We start from the raw sequence: 21,290 nt of genomic DNA on the forward strand, positions 1-21,290 counted from the left end.
GTATGATTGTGGTGGTTCATTTTGCTTGCCCCACGAGCTCTTCCATTCCACATAATTGTACAGTACCCACAGAGGATGAGATGGTTGAATGGCATCATCGACTCAATGGACATGAGTTTGAGCAAACTCTGGGAGATAGTGAAGGACAGGGAAGCCTGGCGTGCTGCAGTCCACGGGGACAACTGAGCAACTGAACAACAACAGCAATCCACTTTTCTCTCTCCTGTCACAATTTGTTTTAAAAATTAAACATTTTTGTTACTTTTAAGTAGAGAATTCCCTGTGGAAAGATGGTCAAGAAGGTTCTTATTTCACTTCACTTATGTGGAACCCAAACATCAAAACGATTCACATAACCAAGCTGGTGCAAATGGTGTTCAACGGTCGATTTGAATATTTTGAGTATGTTGGCCATCTCCTGCATGGTATAGCATTGATTGTTCTCCGTTAAGGTCTCGATTTGATTGCTGTCAACTTCAATTGCTCTTTTCAACCGTGGCCAAATCTATCCAGTGAGAAGTCTCCAGCACAGAACTTTGCAAGCCATTTTGACACTTCAGTCAGTCACAGCACCTTCTCCATACATTGCACAGGTCTCACTTTGCTTTTCAGTTGTATTTTTACCTTTCTTGAAATAATAAAGCATAATACACAGAAAATGTTGCTTTTTTTCTCCTTTAATGTTAAAATGACTACACAAAAATTCAGTAGTCTTGATTTTTTTTTAATGCACACTGATATGACAACTGTCACAATACCATCTTACAAAATTATTTCTAATGAAATTAAAGACAGCCAAGCACTACTAGAGCCATCTTATGGTAAAAAGTAAACTAATTTTTTTGCCAACCCAATATTATTATTCTTTTGGCCGTTAATCCTCTGTGATCTTGGCTTTATATGTCATTTTGCCCTCAAATCATGAGTACCCTCAACAGCAGTTGTATTTAATATTATGTATTTTTGTCAATATCTACATAATACTGGCCCAAATATAATTAAGTTACGTGGAATTTAATGTATAAGTTTCATAATGCCACAAAACAATTTCTGCAGTACATTTTCTTTATTCTTTTAAAGAGTCTTCGGTCATCTGTCAGTGAAGGAATTCGGGCAGTAGATGAACGAATGTCTAAACAAGAGGACATTAGGAAAAAAAAGGTATCCTTGAGTCATACTGTTAAACACGGGCTTGTGGTAGCACCTCGGAGCTAACGGCACTTTCCTGGCTGCGGTGTGATAGACTCCTCTTGGTACCGCTGCAGAGAGAAGTGCGGGGTCTTCCTTTCTCTTCAGGCAGCAGCGTTCAGCCAGGCTCCTGAGGGGTTCAGCCAGAACTGGAGCCCAGGTCTTCTCACTCCTTGGCTGATTGAAGTCCTATAAATAAAAAGGGTGTGGTAAAGTAACTAATTGAAGAAAAAGACAAAGAATATTGCATATTCTTCTTGTGCTTTATTAATGATAGCATCAAAAATTTTAAATGTAGACTTCTTATGCTATATGCCAGCTCAAAGCCTCATGTCTTCTCAACTTCTCACCATATGAAACTTTTTTGTCCTCCCAAAACTGTTTCTATGCTTATAATGTCATGTTAACTATTTGAAATAAAGCAGAATTTTAGAGCTACCCAAATGGACACAAAATTAACATTCTTCAGTTTTTCCAGAATAAGACACAGGAATAACTGGTATCAGTGAAGCACTTTAAAGTTTAACAGGCATAAAACTAATTTCTTAGCACCCTTGTAAAGGAGATGTTCAAATTTTAGTGATTCGGGAGCAAGTAAGCCTTCTAAGGCCAACCCTTCCAATGTTCTGCTGCAGGTTGAAAAATTAGTGTGTTGCTCTCTCGTTCTGCCACATTTACTTCTTTTGTTTCCACTTCTTAACTGTACATCTACATGCACTACTTTTAATTTTTAGCAGTTTTATGTTTTGATTTTACTTTCTGACTTTAATGGATATATATTACATTATAATATAATATATATCCATTATTATATATATATTATAATAATATATAACATATATTATACATATATGCACTATTATTGGATATAATAGGATTAGGATTTGAGACAATTATCAGCTTTTGTCCAGAGATTTCAAGAATGTAGTGCCTTTCTAGAAAAGATTGTAAGCTTTGTGAGAGCAGGGACTTTTTGCCTGTTCTGTTCACTCGTGTCCTCCCTCCCTGGAACAATGTCAGGGGCACAATAGGGGCTCAGTAACTATTTACATATTTTTCTAATTAATTTTTATTGGAGTCTAGTTGCTCTACAGCGTTTTAGTTTCTGCTGTGCAGCAAAGTGAATCAGTTACACATACACACATATCCCCTCATGTTTAGATTGCCTTCCCGTTTAGGTCACCACAGAGCACTGAATAGAATTCCCTGTGCTATACAGTAGGTTCTGGTAACTATTTGTTTAATGAGTGACTTTATATCTTTCTGTTCTTTCAAGGATGGGTTTTTTTATAATGCTTAACTTCTTTGATAACGTTGTGTAATAATGTCTGATGAATTGATGCTTAAGCATATAATTGTGTCATATACATGTAAATAGGATAAAGATGATCAGAAGCTACAGTTACAACATGAAAAAGGGTCATAAGAAAATAAATGTAATACCTATAGAGACGTTCATTTAAGATAGGAAAAGAAAGGAATAAAAGCGTGGGAAATGAGAAAACAAAAAGTCTAGTTTTCTTCTTTTTTTAACTATAAACTTGCAGTAGAATATTGAAAATATGCTTTTTCTTGACACCTAAAATTAAGACTTGCATTCTTGGGAATTCAGTTTTATGTAGAAGTATTGAAAATATAGAATGCCCTACATACTGTAAGTTGACTTTTTGCTTTGTATTTCCCTGTATTTAGAATGGGAAAATAAGATGATTAAGATTAAATATCATGATAACTTTTCTTTTGCTTAATTATTATTTTATAGATATGTGTGTTGCGGCTTATACAGGTTATTCGATCGGTTGAGAAAATTGAAAAAATCTTAAATTCTCAACATCCTAAAGAAACATCTGCACTAGAAGCAAGCAGGTAAGTATTTTCTTTACTAAATATTACATAAATTAATACTCTACAACTAGCCTAAATTCTTTTTTTTTTTTTTTAGTTAAAATTCATTTCTGAAAAAGAAGAAAAGCCAAGTCTATGGTAAACAGTGTTTTTCAGTGTAGCTTGTGGAAAATGGAGGGTGTGAGATGGTAAAGTTTATAATACATCCTTATAAAGCCTTTATGGTTATGGGCCACAGTTCCAATACATCACTTCACGGGGAATCAGACGAGTGTGCTTTTACTGGAAGAATTTTATCTTTGGAATTGCCTTATAGAAGCACTGGCAAAATTTTGTTGATCTGCAAGATATGAAATAGCTTTCATCTTTCCTAAATTCATTTAGACCAGAGTAATACTCAGAGTATTGCCACTTATGTATCTTACCCTAGCATTACATCATTAAGAAACAGGATAGGCACATTTAGTTAACGTTTGTCAACAACAACAAAAAAAAACAACTTGTGAAATTAGAAAAAGATGACCATTTTCTTTGTTACATACTGCAACTGTCTTCTTATCTTTCTAGTCTGAATTTTAAATCAGCCAGGTAGGTGAGCGACTCAGAAAATGAGTAGCTCATACCAGCACCATGGGAAGCACCGTGGTGCCGTGGACAGATTTGTGCTGTATATTCCACTGGGCAGCCTGAGCCATGGAACTCAACTCCTGGCGTCATTGACAGTGGAAGGCTAACGGGAACTCCTCTGGCAGGGTTGTCTGACACTGAGGTGCCGTCAGCCCATACCTGGCATGTAGTAGGCCCTCAGTTCAGTTGAGTTGCTCAGTCATGTTCGACTGTGACCCCATTTGATGGGTCATCCCTTCTGACCCATCCAGGGGAGCTGTTTGTCTCAAACCGTTCCAAGTCTCTTGCCCTCAGCTGCCTTGGCAGCTCCTGCCAGCTTATCCTCACTCGACATCCACCATGCCTGCCTTCCTGTTTTCTTTCCATTTTTGTCCATTCCTACTCTTCCTTTGATAGAAATGCATCACAGTGTCTTTTTCTATAACACTGGTCCTTTCTTGCTCAGAATCACCTTCAGGACTTTTAAAAAATTCAGGTCAGCAACTTTGAGTTGTAGAGGAGGGAAAACCAGGGCAATGTAAATAACCGGGTAGAGCTAGAGAGAGGGAAGGGAAGTTAACAATGAAGAAGGCCCTGAATGAGAGAGGCTGGGGGAGGAGATGTAAACACCCACACTGGCCTGGGCCAGCTCTTGCTTCTCGGCTGGACCCTGTGGTCAGGGCCTGGCAGTGTCAGGGGCTTATACTTAACTATTCTAGTATTCTGTTGTCCTAGAACATGCTGTAAAAGCTCATGGCACAAAGGATGCTATAGCTTCTACCTTATAACAAGAGGGCTATGGAAAAGCACAATCAAAGCATCAGGACTGCTGATCATGTGATACATTCTTGGAAATTAAAATCCTTTAGGAATTAACTCTTTTTAATTGTCTCCACTAGCCCGCTTTTGACTGGACAAATTTTGGAGAGAATTGCCACAGAATTTAATCAGTTACAGTTTCATGCTGTTCAAAGCAAAGGCTTGCCTCTTTTGGACAAAATAAGACCAGTAAGTGTTGTTTTAGATTTTCACACTTTAGTATTTAGGAATTTGCTAAATAATTTTGGTTTTACCTGGTACAGGCAGACCTTGTTTTATTGCCCTTAGATTTATTGTGTTTCACAGATACTGCACTTTTTTTTTTTAATTGAAGGTTTATTGCAACTCTGCATTAAGCAGGTCTATCACCATGCTAGTACCCTTTTAATAGCACTTGCTCACTTCAAGTGCTATTATCTTTGTATCTCATTCTGGTAGTTTTCACAGTATTTCAAACCTCCACCAGCAAAATGATGATAGCTTACTTAAGGTTCACATGATGGTTGCATTTTTTAGCAATAAAGCATTTTTTAATTCAAGTAATTAAGGTCTATATCTTGTTTTTTTTACACATAATGCTTTTGTAAACTCAGTATACTGCATGTAGTACAGTATAAACATACCCTTTATATCTGCTGAGAATCCAAGAAACCCCCATACCTGACTTTATTGTGATAGTAGTCAATTCACTGTGGTGGCCTAGAACCACACCTGCAGTATCGCCAAGGGATGCCTGCGTTGTTCTGACAGTTGTTGATCTGCAGGATTTTGAAACTAGCTTTGAATTTTCTCTTTCAGGTTTTGTTTTTTAGGCCCCTGCCTCCTAAGTGTCACACATTATGGATTTTGTGTAAAGACACAGGCATATTCTCTGAATTATCAGGGTAAAATTAATTCTAAATTTCATGTAACTTGACACACTATATGATTTAGTCAGAATTAATTTATCCAAAACTCTTGACTGGACTTTAGAATCATGATGTTTGTCAGATTTGCTCTGTAGCTTAAAAGAACCTCATTCTGAAGTGATATCTAAATCCTCCTTTGATATAGCAAAGATTAACTTACAAAGAGATGTGAGGAGGAGGAGAGATTCATTGTTCCTTTCCAGAAAATGTTAATATTTAACTTACAAAGAGATGTGAGGAGGAGGAGAGATTCATTGTTCCTTTCCAGAAAATGTTAATATTTAATTTTACATATCTTCTGTTGGAATAAGAAATTTGTTATGTGTGTGTTTGGATCTTTAGAAATGATTACAACTGGAGAGTTTTAACCTGTCTTTCTTGCAGCGTATAGCTGGTATTACAGCCATGTTACAACAGTCACTGGAAGGCCTCCTGTTAGAAGGTCTTCAGACTTCCAGTGTCGATATTATTCGGCACTGCTTACGGACTTACGCCACAATTGACAAGACACGGGATGCAGAGGCGTTAGTTGGTCAAGTCCTCGTGAAACCCTACGTAGATGAGGTTTGTGTGCTGTTAAATCAGGCCTTCATTCAGCAGATGTTCATGGAGCATCTGCTCTGTCTTGGATGCTTTACTGGGTGTAAGGGGTAGTTTAGAGGCCTTTCTGTAAAGATTCTCAGTTACTATAGTACCATCAGTTGTAAGAAAAGGTTGGTGCCTGGTGGTGACAACCAGCATGCAGGAGTCAGGCACCTTCTCAGTGTTTCTTAGTGATGCTGTAGCCCAGGGATCATGTTAATTTAGTGGGAGGAGGGCCTTGCCTAGGGAGAAGGAATGTATCAAAACATTTTTAGGTCAGGTTTATGGTATGTAAGTTATTTGCCACTAAATTCTTAAAATGAATTTTTAACTACTGGTCTAGTGGGTAAAATGGAACAAGTAAGCAGATACCAAAACTGCAGTGTAAGTTCCTGGTAAGGGAGCCTGCTGAAACCCTGACCATGGAAAGTCTGCGCTGAAGGTTGTCTTCACAGAGATGTGGCCTAAGTCTTGAATACTGAGGAGTCTCTTAGCCAGGAAGGTGGGAGGGAGGAAATAGTCACTGATGCAGGACTTTCATAGGCAAATTAGCAGCATAATACCCTAAGTCCAGAACTTGACTATCCAGTGTCCTTCATCTCCAAGGATGCAGTTACACTTTGGAAAGTAAGCATATTCTGCCTTTGAGCAGCCAGAATGTAGACTGTACCTACCATATGAAGTTGCCAATACTCAACATTTTCTCACACACAAAAGCGGCAGCTTCATCTGGTTCAAACTGATAAAAGTCACAGGCCCATCCTCAGTGTTTGCAGACTCTCTTCAGTGCTCTGTCAGTGTGGATGCTCTTCCTGTCCAGTAAGCACAAAGCCCTGTTCACTGTGACTTTGGGATGAAAGCCTCCCATTTATAAATGGGGGAAATGGAATCCCATTGATAAAAATGAAATGTAAGGATTAACTTCAGTAATCCTTTCAGCTTTTATTAGAGTTTACTAAAAATAAATGATCTGTCAGTTTCCTCTCTTCCTATCCTGTTATATTTCTTACCTAACTTGATAAGAATGAAAAAGACAAATTACCTACATTATTTCTGTCTCAGTAAGTGAAAATCGTTACTAACTTATGCCTTTGTTTTTCATTGAACTGAACCTAATGTGCTAAATGAGAGAAACATTTGATGTTTCAGTGACATATTAAATAAACCAAGGCCACATTTTAATTGTTTTTAAAATTCGTATGCTTGTCATTAACCTCTTGACTCTCAACCTTAACACAAAAGATAAAATAATAAAGTAAAATAAAATATATATTGCCATATTTCTCTGTCTCATGCCTTCCCCTGATCTAAATTATGGTAGAAGAAAAGGCCAAGGTCAGTACAGGGAGGGGCTGTTGTTATGAGAAAGTGTCATTTTATTTTGTTTTCAGGCTCAGGAGGGGAGGAGGCAAATGTGCTTGGCTTTCCGGCTTCGGGCCAGTCTCTGTCACCCAGGCTTTGTCTCCCCTGGGTCAGAGCTGTGCTTCCAAATCCTGAAACTCATTCTGAGTATAGCTGTTACTGTTAGAAAACATGTTAGCTGGGGAGGAGGGGGCATGAGGAAGCATACTGTTGAGGTTTTCTCTATTTTTCCTGTAGTGTGTAATTCATACCTCTCTTTGAGATGCTTTTTTAAAATGCTGTTCGTTTAATAGGTGATTCTAGAGCAGATTGTTGATAGTCATCTGAGTGATCTCCAGCTCATGTATGATAAACTCCTGGAGTTCGTTCCCCATCACTGCCGCCTTCTTCGAGAGGTCACAGGAGGAGCCATCTCAAGGTAGTTTAAGCAGCTGTGCTTAGAACTTGCGCCTGCTGATTATTGCTGCCTCGTTTGGGTCGGGTTCATATGCGCTCCCCTGGTGAATTGTTAGCATGGCACTATGAGGTGGGTATGGGTCATCGCCTCAGAAGGAAACTGTAATGAGTAGGGCAGAGGTAAAGGGTGCATCTTTCTGAATTCACAACCCATACTTCCCCTTTTGTGTACTTTTTCCTCAATTACATGTGAAATAAAAGTTGGTTTGCTTCCATTATTCTGATGTTGTAATCTGTTTATAAATAGGAATTCAGTGTAATTCAACAAGTTTTATATTAATTGTGGTTAAAGTCATCTTCAGTTTTCCCTCCTCTTGCCTGATTTCCATACTTTTCGCTTTGTTTCATAAATACCCGGCTGCCTTTCACTATCACCACTGGCCTGATCCGGGCCTTTATCAGTTTTATGCAGAATAACAGGATCTGCCCACCTCCTCTCCCTGCCTCCACCCTCTCCCTTCTCACCCTTCCCGTCTGCCCTTCGGCTGTCACATTGACCCACAATTCTGATATTTAGGCACTGCCTTCTTCCTAAGTCTTTAGTGGCTTCTTGTTGCGTATCGAGGAAAGTCTAGGCGTCTTGATGCGGCGTACGAAGCCCTGCGCACTCTGGCCTCAGTGGTCCTTGTGTGTGGCACTCTGTGGGCTTCCCTTGCTCCGCTGGTCCCCGGCACACGTTTAGTGGGTCTGTGTTTTTCCTCAGAGTTCTCTGCCTTTCCCTTTCTTTTTGTTGATCTGTCATTCCGTGTGAAGCCCCAACTCAGATGCCACTTCTTTCAAGAGACCTCTCACCTTTCATCCTGAAGTCTAGCTTTCATCCTGTTTTCTGCAGGTGATTGCATGTTGCTTTCACTTCTGTTGAGGACTAGTTTCCATCTTAACAGCTTGCTTCCATCCTGCACAACCCATATTCCCCACCCCTGGCACAGTGTCTTAAGACAGCAACTATCCAATGTTTGTGAAATGAAAGACTCAATTTGCAGCATTAGAAAGGCAAATCAAGTCCCTTTCTTCATGGAGTGAAAATTATTTTTAGCCTTGAAATTTTTTTTTTTTTTTTGAAAAGAGAAACCTGGGGAATAAATGTGCTGATTGACTGGGAAGTACCCTCTCTGTTTCCACTAGATGATCTCAGATGAAGCTTTGTTTTGCCACTTTTGTGTAATAATCATGAAGATTTAGATGGATTTAGATTTGGGGTAAGAATTTAATAGCAGTCATCATGTGAAACTAAAGAGGCCACAGTAATGAAACAACCAATCGTTAGATTTGACAAGCCTAGTCTTGGTCCTGAAATGTCAAGTTTCATGCCTCACATGTTTGTTCTTTTCCACAGTTTCAGGGTGGCAGAACTCACGTAGAAAGCTCAGAAATTTGAGTATCTAGACTGTACCTTGGTAGGTCATCTGCCTTTGCTTCGCGCTGCATCGTCTTGTAGCCCTGGACCCTCCCTAGCTCAGCATCTGCCTTTGGGTGCTCTGTATACCCGGCAACAGCAGTGATGTTCAGGAGTTATTTTCCAGAAGACATAAATTAGCTTTTCTAACTGTTGATCTTGCAGAGTTAAATTTTCCTTTTGAGGTTTTAATTGTATATTTAGTTTGGAAATGAGGTGATCTTGTCATACATTGTTGCTCACATTATGTGCATTTGTATTCCAAAATCTTCAATTTTGTTCTCTCTTCCTATACCTTATTAGAGCTAGTTCTTATTGGGATTAAAAGTATATGATACGATACGTGGAACTGGGTATGTGGGACATAGGCATCTCCTTTCCCTCATCAAATATAAAGAAAATTACCTTAATATAGAGCATGTTAACAATGCAGCAAAGTGGGTACGTCAGTGAGATGCTGTTGCCTAAAGATATTTACAGATTTTTAAGTACAGAGAAACTTAAGGAACCTGCCTTTTTTTATTTATGTACTATGTATTTAACATTATTAACATAGCACTTACTATATGCCAGTAAGTCCTAAGTGCTTTACAAACCTTACACCATCCTAAATGCTTTACAAATCTTATTCCATATAATGACCCTATGATTTTAAAGATGAGGAAACCAAAACACAGGGAAGTTAAATGACCTGAGATTTGAACTGAGGTGCTGTGGCTCCTGAGAGCATGATTTTTCTCTCAGTGTTCTCTCTCACCTAAGTGTGTGAATTAGAAACTCAGAATTTGGCCTTTTTGCTGACAATGCAAAATAAAGCATGTGCATGTGGAAACCGTGAGTGTTATCAGTTTTTTTGTATTAAGATTTGTAATCCAGATTTTACATGAAATAGTCATAGAACATTAGACCTGAAGTTAATCAGAGATAGCTGAATCACAAAGCTATTAGTAATTGGTAAATTAGTGTGATTTACAGTGTTTTAGAGTTGAGTGGTGGTAAGGTTGAATACAAAGATTGCTTTTCTTGTGGTATTAGATTGCTGCTTTTTCAAGATAGTGTAGCCCATTTAAGGGGAGAAAACTGTGCCACGGCAATTTGGTGTAGTTTTCCATTATCCTTGACCCCAGCTGTCTGCTATGTTTGCTATAATTGTAGGAGTCAGGACACAGAGGATGTGTCAGGTTCTAGGTGAGAATGAGATCAAGGAGTGAAATACAAGTTTGGGCCTAAAAACAAAATAATTGACAAATATAGTTGTTTTTAAAAGGTTGAAGTAAATTTTAGGCTGAGGAACTTCTATTTTAATAAAACACCACAATGGAATTTTGCTTTTTGTAAGTAGATGTTGTATTTGACTTGATCTGGTGTATTTGACTGAAATTTTTCTCCTATTTTACAGTGAAAAGGGCAATACTGTTCCCGGCTATGATTTTTTGGTGAATTCTGTCTGGCCAGAAATAGTACGAGGATTAGAAGAAAAATTACCCTCGCTTTTTAATCCTGGGAATCCTGATGCATTTCACCAGGTACCTTTCCCTCTGTTGTCTTGATTCTTGAAGGTGTTAACCTGAGATAATCATGTCTTTTTTTGCACAGTCTTGGTTCTGTGGTTTATTGAAAATCACAATCTGAGTTGTGAAGCCAGCATTTACCTTAAAAATACACACACTGTTTTATTCAAGTCATAGTCTCTGATACTTTGGGGACTAAGAATATTTTTTAGTATGTAATTCAGTAGAATGTAATTTAGTAGAATTCAGTCAAGAAGCGATTATGACTAGATATGGATGTTTTTAATCTAAATTTTAAAAAAGATCTTAAGGACTATTGACAACAACTAGTTGTTTTCAATGAAAAATTAAGTTCGTAGAACTCTGCTTATATCACTTTGAAGGAAAACAAGAAATAGTAATTGGATTGTAGTATATATTATGTAATTAATATTATAATTATTATTGTAGTATAAAAATGTCCTATATAATTTGAAAGATTAAGAGGCCTTGATATTTCTTTTTTTAAAAAAAAAAATCATGGTTTTTTTTTTTTTCCCCTCATGTTTTTTATTTAAAGGACTTCATGGTTGATGTATCCAAAGGAAACCCGTATGTTAATTTTTCGTTTTTTAAAGATGTAGTGTCCTGGAGAAGATTGAAGACTCCAGGCCACATGGCCTGAGTCTGCGCCTCACTCTCCTGTCAGTACCCTGTTGCTCAGCCTCTTGGGGCCTCTCCTCTTCCTGCTCTGGATTTTGATTTTTGTTTTTTTTATTTTTTATTCAATATGACAGTCTTTGTCTGATAATTAGGTAATTTATTAAATTGACAATGATCATCGTGATTGATATATTTGCGGTTTTTTTAGTTCTTCCTATTTGTCCCATTTTTCTTCCTTTTTTTCCTTTCTCTCGTCTTTTTTTTTTTTTTTTTCTTTCCCACCTTCTCTTTATTTTGCACTTTTGGGAATGTTTTTCTCATTTATTCTCTTTTACCCCTCTACTAATTTGGAAGTCCTGCCCTCTGTTTATTTGTGTGTTAAGTAACCTTAGTGTTTACTTAAGAGAATTTAAAGTTACTGGTGTTCTTCAGCCTCCCAAACAGCACAAGGATCTTAGATGCCAGTCATGCCTTTCCATAGTATATATTAGTTACCAGGGTCTTATTTCTATTTTGATTTTTTTATGCCCCGCCTCCGAAATTGGGCATTATTTTTATTGCTTTAACATGGCCATCATCCGCCTCTTGAAACTATTCCACATGTTTATCATTTCCTTTGCTTATTGTTCCTTCTTGGATGTTATACCTTTTCTCTTGGATCATTTTCCTTCCTCCTGAAATTCATCTCTTACAAATTTCTGTTGATAATAAATTTCACTTTTTTATGATAAACCCTCAGTTAATATTTGTTTGAAAATAACTTTATACCTTTTATGTTTGAAAGGTAGTTTTGCTGGAAGTAGAATTCTCTGCACGTTGAACTTTGTCACTTGAAAGTAGTTGTTGCTATTGTTTCTTGGTAGTTATAATGGCTTTTTCCCCTGGGTCCTTTTAAAATTTTCCCAGTGACTTTGGTGTGCTGTTTCATTATGATATATCTAGTGTGGACTTCTTTTTATTTGCTGAATTTAAGATTTGTTGGGTTTTCTGAATCTGAGGATTGGTGGTTTTTTAAATCATTACTATATCATTTTTATTCATTAACTCAATTGTACTTCTGTCTCATTCCTTTATTATTTGCTTTTAGAACTCTTAATTAATTATCCTCACTTTATCTTTCATGTTTCCTGAATTTACTTTTTTATTTTTCATCTCTGTGCTACATTCTGGGTAATTTCTTGGGACTTTTCTTCTAGTTCAAGAATTCCTTCTTCAGTTGTGTCTAAATTCCTTTTCACCTGTTTCAAATTTATCATTATTTTCATTTCTGGCAGCTCTATTTGCCTCTTTTTCTAATTGCGCTTGGTCGCTTTGCTTACTAATTTTTAAAGTGTAGAGAGGTACAAGTTGAGTGTGATGAGCCTGGGCCTAATAACTTCACAACAGGTGAAGTTGACAAATTTGGAACTTTATTATCCCAGAAATACCACTTATCTGTTCTCTTGACCCTTGTTACAGTATGTTGAACCATATAATTAAGTGATACGATTTTCAACCAGTTGTGTGACATTGAGTTTTGTGACTTTATAAAATAGATCTTTATAAATAAATAAATAAATAAAGTAGAGCTTTTAAAAATAGATACCATAAGCAGAATGAAGTAATGGTCTTAAGCATTAGCAATTTAGACCCTTTACATCCCTCTTTAGAGAATCATATTGATCATGTTAGGCTCAGGAGATTTTCCAGCTCAGACATGAAGCTTTCTGATGAAATACTGGCTTTAGAATTCTAAACCAATACTTAATGTTCGTGGTTACATTTCTTGCAAGAAATGCTTTCAGTTTTCAGTGTTAACGGGACATGCTTTTAGAAGAGAGAAGTATTTTTGCATTCCTTTAACATCCATTATATGCAGGAGTGTAGTTTTATCCCAAAAGGGATGAGTAATATACTTGTCTTTGTCTCAGCTCCTCACATCTAGACCACACTTAGGGAATTCAGTAAGTGTAGCTAAGAGTCGGACACGACTGCGCGACTTCACCTTCACTTTTCACTTTCATGCACTGGGAAAGGAAATGGCAACCCACTCCAGTGTTCTTGCCTGGAGAATCCCAGGGACGGGGGAGCCTGCTGCTGCGTCTGCGGGGTCGCACAGAGTCAGACACGCCTGAGGCAACTTAGCAGCAGCAGCTCCAAACCAGCTGAAAGGAATTTAACACTATATGGTGCTTACTGTACTACAGTTCCCATGTAATCACAGACATCGATCGTATTTAGGCGATTGGTTTGGTGACCCAGAAGAGAGCTTCTCTTCAGTGAGAAGTACGTGGGAAATCCTGCAGTGTCCTCCCTGGAGCCTGGGGACTGAGAGCCCTTGCCAAAGGACGTGCAGCTGCAGTTTTCCCTGCTGACTGTCTGGGCTTCTGGTTCCTCTCTTTCCTTGCCTTGTTTCTGAGTCAGTTCTCTCTGAGCCTGAGCAGAAGAGGAAGTGTCATCTCCATGGGAGACGATAATAAAAGCAGTTAACCTAGTAGTGTAGTTTTCTGGGTTAAATTAAATAATAGAATTGTAAGCACTGTGTCCAGATGATACATGTTCAGTAAGTGTTACCTGCTACTCTTAGTGGTGTTGCTAGATTCCCCTTGTCAGTCTTCATGCTGTCCCATCTATAAAAATGATGTAATTACTCACATGGTTTGAGTAATTGCTTTCCTTTTCTTCCCTCCTTTCTTCCCTCTCTTTAAATTTTCTACTTCTTCTCGAAAGGCAGTGAAAATTATACCACTTAATCTGTGATCTCTTGTGGTTCCAGTGGACAGTTAGGGGTGCCCTAGAAGATGAGTGAGAGCTGTCACTTAAAGACCACTGGACTTAGAATACCTGGGTCTCTTGATGGGCTTGCCACCTAAGACCTTGAGCAAGTCAGAGAACCACTTTGGGCATTACTCAGTGTGGGGATCTTCAGAGGAAGATCCTATAAGGTCCTAATGAGATCTTAAACCTATGATTCTGTGTGTTGATCTTTATCTTGATTTCCATTTTTCAGTATATGATCCCGATTCTGGTCAGTTTCCTTAAAATGAAAATTCCACCTGTTTGTTCTTATTTTAGAAATATACCATAAGTATGGATTTTGTAAGAACATTTGAACGGCAATGTGGATCACAGGCCAGTGTAAAAAGATTACGAGCACATCCTGCCTATCACAGCTTCAATAATAAGTGGAACTTGCCTGTTTATTTTCAAATAAGGTCAGTAATTTATTCCCATCACCTCCACCCTTCTGAAATAGGATTTGAACACCAGTTCAGATGGACTGAACTCCATCTCACAGCCCCTTCTTGGAGATCATCATATTATTCCTTGGGAAACAGTTTAGAGCAGAAACGCACAAGAAGTATCATGATTGCCCAAGTTCTGGCCTGTGTGACAAAAGGATTAAGTTTTACTCTCTTGTCATTAGTAAGCTGGGAATGCTAGACTCCAGGGAGCTAGACCAGGCCCAGCTTCATTCCCAGGTGCTACGCCTTCATTCACCATGAAGAGACAGAGAGAGCTGGTCACCTAGCAGCTCTTCTCTCCATTTTCCTCTTCCATCACTTGCTTCAAATAGCAGGCCTATCCTTCATCTGTAGTTTTGCTCATCTGTAACATTTTTATCCTCAGAGGGAATCAGGAAAAGTGTTCTTTCTTGAAATATTCTTTGTAGCTGATTCCATCCGTCAGTTTATAAGAATTGTAGTTATTATTTTGACTTCCTTTATAATCTTAGTGAGTATTCTGGAAAATGGTGACACTTTGCTTCCAGATAGCATAATGATATCACCAGTGCCAGTAAGTGGTCCTGTAGACAATTTGGGGGCAATTTAGGATAAATTCTTAACAATGTATATTCCCCTAGAAAAAGAGATGAAAATATAGCCATTTTTTTTAAAAAATAGCCATTTTTGCAGATTCTCTTGAATGAGATCACAGTAAGTTCCTCCATAGAATGGTGTTAACTAAAGCATGTTAGTTAGAATGGTTTTTAAAGACTTGCAAGCTTTTTGTTTAAATTGCTGGATGCTTTCATTAATTATGATGCAGTCCTTCCCTGGAGTTCTGAGGAATAATTACAGAGAGGGAAATATGTTAAATACCTTGACTTGTAATTACTTGCCATGATTGAGGATGTATATAATTGTCTTTTGATGATGAAATCAAAGCTGTCAGACCGTTAGTATGGTGCTCTTTTACATACAGTACTGAGCTTTATACTTAATTTTTCAAGGTTATATTATCATGTAGGTAAGAAATTAAGGATTTGTTTGTCTGAGATACTCATGGACTGCATGGGATGTAATCGTTACGTGATGATCGAGATGTAGCCAGGGCAAGAAGCCCTTTTGGTTTGTGAGAAAAATTTAAAATGGTGAAGCATCATTTTATAGTGTAAGAGGGCAGTAGAGAAATAATATTTAAACTTTCCGTGTCTCCTGTAGTCTCCATTTTGGGTTAGATTGCTTTAGATATCTAATAACCATCACAGCCCATACTCCTGTTTACTGCCTCCAAACGCCCCTTATCTAGTCATTTCCCCAGGCCCCAGGCCCCAGACCCCCACACTTGGTAATCTTGCAGTCGTGTCATTCTGCCTTCTGGAGTTCTGGGCCCTGCAGGGTAGCACAGCCTGGCCTCAGCCCGTCTTCCTCTCATCGTGGGTTCTCTCAAAGCTGGTAATTGAGTCTTAAACTATGCTGAAACTCAGCCAGTCCCATGAAAGACATTTTTAGTCTTCACCAGAGTTCAGCCATAAGCATTCAAAGGAATTGTTTAACTTTTCTTTGTAAATAGTTTTATTTAAAATTGATGAAATTTAAAAAGTTACGTTTGAGTTATGAAGTGTGGAACCTGTTTTCAGTGCATTTGCTCTTCCACTTAAAAAGAAATTCAAGTAACACTTTATAGAACACCATTCTGTTGATTTTTGCCAGTGGTTGGGTTATTTATTCTCTGGGATAACAGAATGTTCTGCAAACATGGCTGGTGTCAAAGCTGTATTGCTGTCTGATTCACTTCAGGGTCATTTAAAGTAAGCCCAAACGCCAGTAGGGTGGTGATGTTTCAACAGATTTCTAGGAAGGAGTATCAGTACTAATATTGCACTCTCAGTAGCAATCAGATAGTCCCGGGTCTGACTCTGTGCCGACATCCCCGTCATCTTCAGGAAAAAAGGCACCCCTCCCGCCACCACCGTTCTGTGAGCACACGGGCACCCCTTCTGTCTCTGGTCCCCTGTTGTGTCAACACTTCATTTGTTCTTCCAGGAGTTTGGGAAAGTAGGGTTAGGCATTAGTTTTCATAGAAAGAGATTCAATACACATGGGCCCCCAGCAGTCTCAAGTGGTGGTAAGTCAGTGGCTGCCGGGAAGCTGGGTGTTAGCCCTTAAATGCTACAGGCAGTGGTATGTCTTTTTTGATTGAACTCTTGCTAGAAAGATGTATGCTCCCAGGATGGTCACATGTGTGTTCTCTGTCTGTTCCATTCAGCACATGCTTAGCATGGTGTAGCTCCTTCACAGCATGGAGTCTGTGTGGTACTAATGTGCCTTCCTTCCCCTCCACCCTCCTCAAGTTGTGTCCATGGGTCAGTAGAGCCGTGCATGGGGAAGGGGGTGTGTGTCTCCAGATCATCCCCATACCCAAATGCAAGAGTTTAGGAGTGTTTGTATTTGGGGTTGCCTGTCTTACAAATCCTCTATCAAGAGTAGAATGGCATCCCATATACCTGTGAAAACTACAGCATAACTTTTCAAATTTCACCAAAGTAACATCTCACTTCGTTTATTTTCTAAGAAGTACAACCTAACACCTCAATCCTGGAAGTTACTGGCCAGCAAAGCTACTTGAGGGGCGGGTTCTGGGCTCCTGGAAGGTAGGGAGAGGGGACAACTAGGTCACATGACATAGACAGTTTTAGTCTTAGGGATCTCACACCTGGTCACACGTCATCTGCACGTCTGTTTAAAAGGCATTAATGTTAGGGGTCTGCTGCATTTGTGTCTTGCACTTTCTCGTTTGTATGGCTTGTTGTGGCATACATACAGTTTTATCCTGTGTGGATTGTTGTGGCATACATACAGTTTTATCCTGTGTCCTTACTTACACTGAATGATACCTGTTCCTCTGATGGCCGCAGAACTTCCAGCTGACCTCTCTTCACGCTGCATTCAGTAGGAACTGTGCCGCATGTTACGGAAACCTTCCCTCCTTGGGGCTGTGAAGGTGGCTTCTGGTTTTCCACGTTCTGAACAATGCTGTGTAGTGTCAGGCCTTTTCTGTGCTGAAGCTTCCTTCCTGTGTTTCGTGTGTTAACAGCTGTGGGCAAATGGTGGGCTTCGGGGTCTGAGGCAAATGCAGGAGCTGGTCTGCTCCCGTCACTGCAGGGCGGCCCCTGCCCTCTCCTCCCCAGTGTGCTCAGGAGCACCGCCTTCTTTGTGGTTCTCCAGTGCTCTCTTCTCTTCCTCCACTGCTCTTCTGCCACTTGTTCCCTCTGGGCCTCTCCCTGCTACTTGAAGAGACTCGCCTTCCACAGGCTTCACGGGGCAGTCGCTGAGTTCTTTCCTGCGTGTGGCACAGGGAAGCTGTGGGGAGCGGCCAGCTCCAGCAGGCAGGGTGGGCCAGAGTCCTCTGCTCTCGGCCACTCGTGCCTTTGAGGGCAGGGCTGCTGCTCTTTCTATGAAGTGCTGCTGCGTTTACTCTCCAGTTTCCTGAAGATCAGTCTCTGAACTGCTTTTTAAAAGCATATAAGTACTATCCAAAAAACCAAGATTGTGGATTAGGTAAATTGATGTTAAGTATGTGTCAGAATTTATTGGTAGTGGGTGACAGAAGAATGTATGGTAAAGAAAGTTTGAACATGGAAGGGTTATATAGGTGGGAAGGAGGATGCTACATAGGCAGCTAATTAAGGAAATACATACACACACAGTTTCATTTCACAGTCATAAAAATGTGTCCACATCAGGTATTAAAACAGAAGGCTGTGAGAAGACAGTATGAAATGACAAATGGCCTAGCAGAGAAAACAGAAAACCCATCCAGAAAGCAGATCCTGAGCCTCAGGGTGGGCCTGAAGTTACCAGCAGCAGCACGAGAGACAGGCAGCAGACACTTGATGAGCGCCAGGCAGAGACTTGTTCTAGTTTAACTGCCTACTTTCAGTGATATGTCTCAAGCTGCAAACAAAGATACAGAATATGGCTTCTCCATTTCTTAGTTTGAGGGACATTTGCTTTCTTCTGATAGTGTGGAGGTAAGAGGACTGGAAAAACCAGTCTTATGGCCCTGAAGTGATTACCTGATTATAGATGGTGGGACTTGCCAGAAATGGCTTCCTTGTCAAGTAATTCAGGTAAGTTTATTTCCTGCTCAGTAAGAAAAAAAGTCTGGAGGCCAGGCATCAGGGCTGCTGGGGCATCTCTGAGGCACTGGCCCTACGAGCAAGCAGGAGAATGGTCCTATTGCCTGGGGAGCGGAAGGCTGGGGGGAGAGGCACCTGAAGCAGAGAAAACAGCCATTTACACTCTTGTTTTTCTCTCAGATTTAGAGAAATAGCTGGATCCTTAGAAGCAGCACTTACAGATGTCCTGGAAGATGCACCAGGTAACATCCTCAGAGTGACAAAGGCTATCGTTAAGTGGGTTAATTCCATTCACCAAGTCTTCTTGGTGGCCTTAGCGCCCTGGGAGCACTTTGACCTCTTGCTGTCTTCCAGTAGTGTTACTTGCTCAGTCATGTCCAACTCTTTGCAACCCCATGGATTGTAGCCTACCAGGCTCCTCTGTCCATTAAAGTCTCCAAGCAAGATTACTGGAGTGGGTAGCCATTCCTGACCCAGGGATCAAACCCAGGTCTCCTGCATTGCATGCAGATGATTTACCGTCAGAGGCACCAGGGAAGTAAGTTAGACCCTGAAGATATAGTTAAAGTTCTTTTTTTAAAAAAGGTTTCTAGAGCTTCCGGCTGTGTAAAGACGATGTAAAGGATGCTTTAAGAATACAGGAAGGAGACCACATTTTCGTTTCTGAATATAATGTGTCAAGGGGATATAACCCCTGCTGTGCTTAAGTGACAGCCTTTTTTTGTAGCCTTGTGGCTACCCTCCACTTCCCTCTTAAGCTGAGGTAAAGGATCAGACTGTCCCTTCCCTCCAGAGGATGACTCTCAGCTCGGACTGATGCCTCAGGCCTCCAGAGCCCTTGGCCCAGTCCTGGGACAGTGGGTGGGTGACTGGGGTCAGCCTACACTTCCCAGACGTGTTTGCATCTAGTCATGCTTTAGGCGTCCCTGGTGACTGCTCACCTAGGTGGCTGTTCCTGTGGCCACAAAGCTCCACTCCACTGTGCTCCCTTTTGTGCGGCCAAGTTCCATCTAAACTGCACGCTTTTAGCTTCAAAAGTTTATCTTCAGCTGTCTTTGCAAAAGTAGCCATGTGTAATTGACTTCCTATATTTAAATAGCATATTCAAGAGTGGAAGAGAAGACAGGACAAATTCAAAACCAAAGATTAAACCCTTGCAAGTGACTGCCACTCCAGTTCGCATGTGCTGCTTTATTATAAAGTACCTGTTAACGGATTATCTCTGATTGTTATATATGTTTCAGTTCAGTTCAGTTCAGTTGCTCAGTCGTGTCCGACTCTTTGCGACCCCATGAATCGCAGCACACCAGGCCTCCCTGTCCATCACCAGCTCCCAGAGTTTACTCAAACTCATGCCCATCGAGTTGGTGATGCCGTCCAGCCATCTCATCCGCTGTCGTCCCCTTCCCTCCTGCCCCCAATCCCTCCCAGCAACAGGGTCTTTTCCAATGAGTCAGTTCTTCGCATGAGGTGGCCAAAGTACTGGAGTTTCAGCTTCAGCATCAGTCCTTCCAATGTATGTATCAAATGCCTGGGAGAAGGAGTCATGTAAAATTAGCAAACAGCGTTACAGGCGAGATGGAGTCACGTGTCCACGGTACGGCCTCTTGGCTGGCCACACCCCCTCCCTAAATCTTCGCTGACCTCATAGGATTCTTCAGAATGTCATTGGCTTCACTCTTGGCTTGTCTGTTGCAGATTTTAGCTGTGAGCCTTCTGCTGCGACTCCTTAACTGTGCGTTTTTACCTCTAGCTGGGAGCTCGTATCGCCTTTTGGCTTCTCACAGGACGTGGAGCAGCCTTCAGAGGTGCTGGTCTGACAAGATGTTCTTGCCGCTGCTGGCGCATCGTCTGTGGAGACTGACGCTGCAGATTCTGGCGCGGTACTCCGTATTTGTCAAGGAGGTGAGGGCTGGCTGGTGCTCATCCCTGATCAAGACTGAAATAAATTAAAGATAGGTTAAGCTAAACGTGCCAAGATTTTTAAAGCCCATGTGGTCATGAGAGGTTGATGCAAGGGCTATAGTCCAACTTCCCAGGTTTCTATCCGTTTCACTGGATTTCCTTTTCACTCTTGTTTATGTGACCTTTAGGGATATCAGTTGTCACATATTCATTGCTTTGTCTTTTTGAAAAGCACCGCATTGACCTCATTTTCTCTGAGGAAAACCAGAATCTTTGTTTGGTGCCTCCAATACAGAGGCACCATAAAACAGAGATGATCATTTTAATGAAGATGATAAAAATATGCATATTCTTCCCTTAATATTTGGAAATTGAAAAACACCAAGTGGCTGAGATTAGAAGGTTGTAAAATTGATTAACCTTGCCTTTGTTTCAGAAACCCTTTTCAGCTTGGCTGTGTTAGGTATTCACATGCCTATGATGACTGATTAGTTTTTGTGCATAAAGCCACAGTGGTCCAGTGCTGAGCACCTGGCCCCACCAGGTCCGCTTCAGGTCTCAGAGATGCCTGCTGCACAGACAGCTCAGTGATAGACACACACCCCGGCCAGTGCAAGGTGATGAGTATAAGAGAGCATGAGCGGAAGTGTAGGAAAGATGACATGGAGAAGCCATCATCCATGGACACGGAAGCACTCTATCAACTGGAGGAGAGTGTTTCAGTG

The 21,290-nt window shown here is 40.3% G+C and overlaps 1 protein-coding gene across 6 annotated transcripts in view; it reads left to right on the forward strand.

The window, feature by feature from the left end:
- Positions 1-21,290, forward strand: part of COG2 (component of oligomeric golgi complex 2) — a 42,613-nt gene that overhangs the window by 13,379 nt on the left and 7,944 nt on the right. For 3 of the 6 annotated variants that reach the window (XM_043925875.1, XM_043925876.1, XM_043925878.1), the window contains 9 exons: positions 1,081-1,161; positions 2,951-3,054; positions 4,539-4,647; positions 5,751-5,930; positions 7,604-7,728; positions 10,562-10,688; positions 14,370-14,509; positions 18,841-18,902; positions 20,414-20,565. In XM_043925875.1, the coding sequence (XP_043781810.1) occupies positions 1,081-1,161; positions 2,951-3,054; positions 4,539-4,647; positions 5,751-5,930; positions 7,604-7,728; positions 10,562-10,688; positions 14,370-14,509; positions 18,841-18,902; positions 20,414-20,565 (1,080 nt within the window). Of the gene's footprint in view, positions 1-1,080; positions 1,162-2,948; positions 3,055-4,538; positions 4,648-5,750; positions 5,931-7,603; positions 7,729-10,561; positions 10,689-14,369; positions 14,510-18,840; positions 18,903-20,413; positions 20,566-21,290 lie in introns of all 6 variants that reach the window. The other 3 variants (XM_043925881.1, XM_043925880.1, XM_043925879.1) reach the window with 2 other exon arrangements.

This window comes from Cervus elaphus, chromosome 15 (genome assembly GCF_910594005.1).
Source record: "Cervus elaphus chromosome 15, mCerEla1.1, whole genome shotgun sequence".
Lineage (NCBI taxonomy): Eukaryota > Metazoa > Chordata > Mammalia > Artiodactyla > Cervidae > Cervus > Cervus elaphus.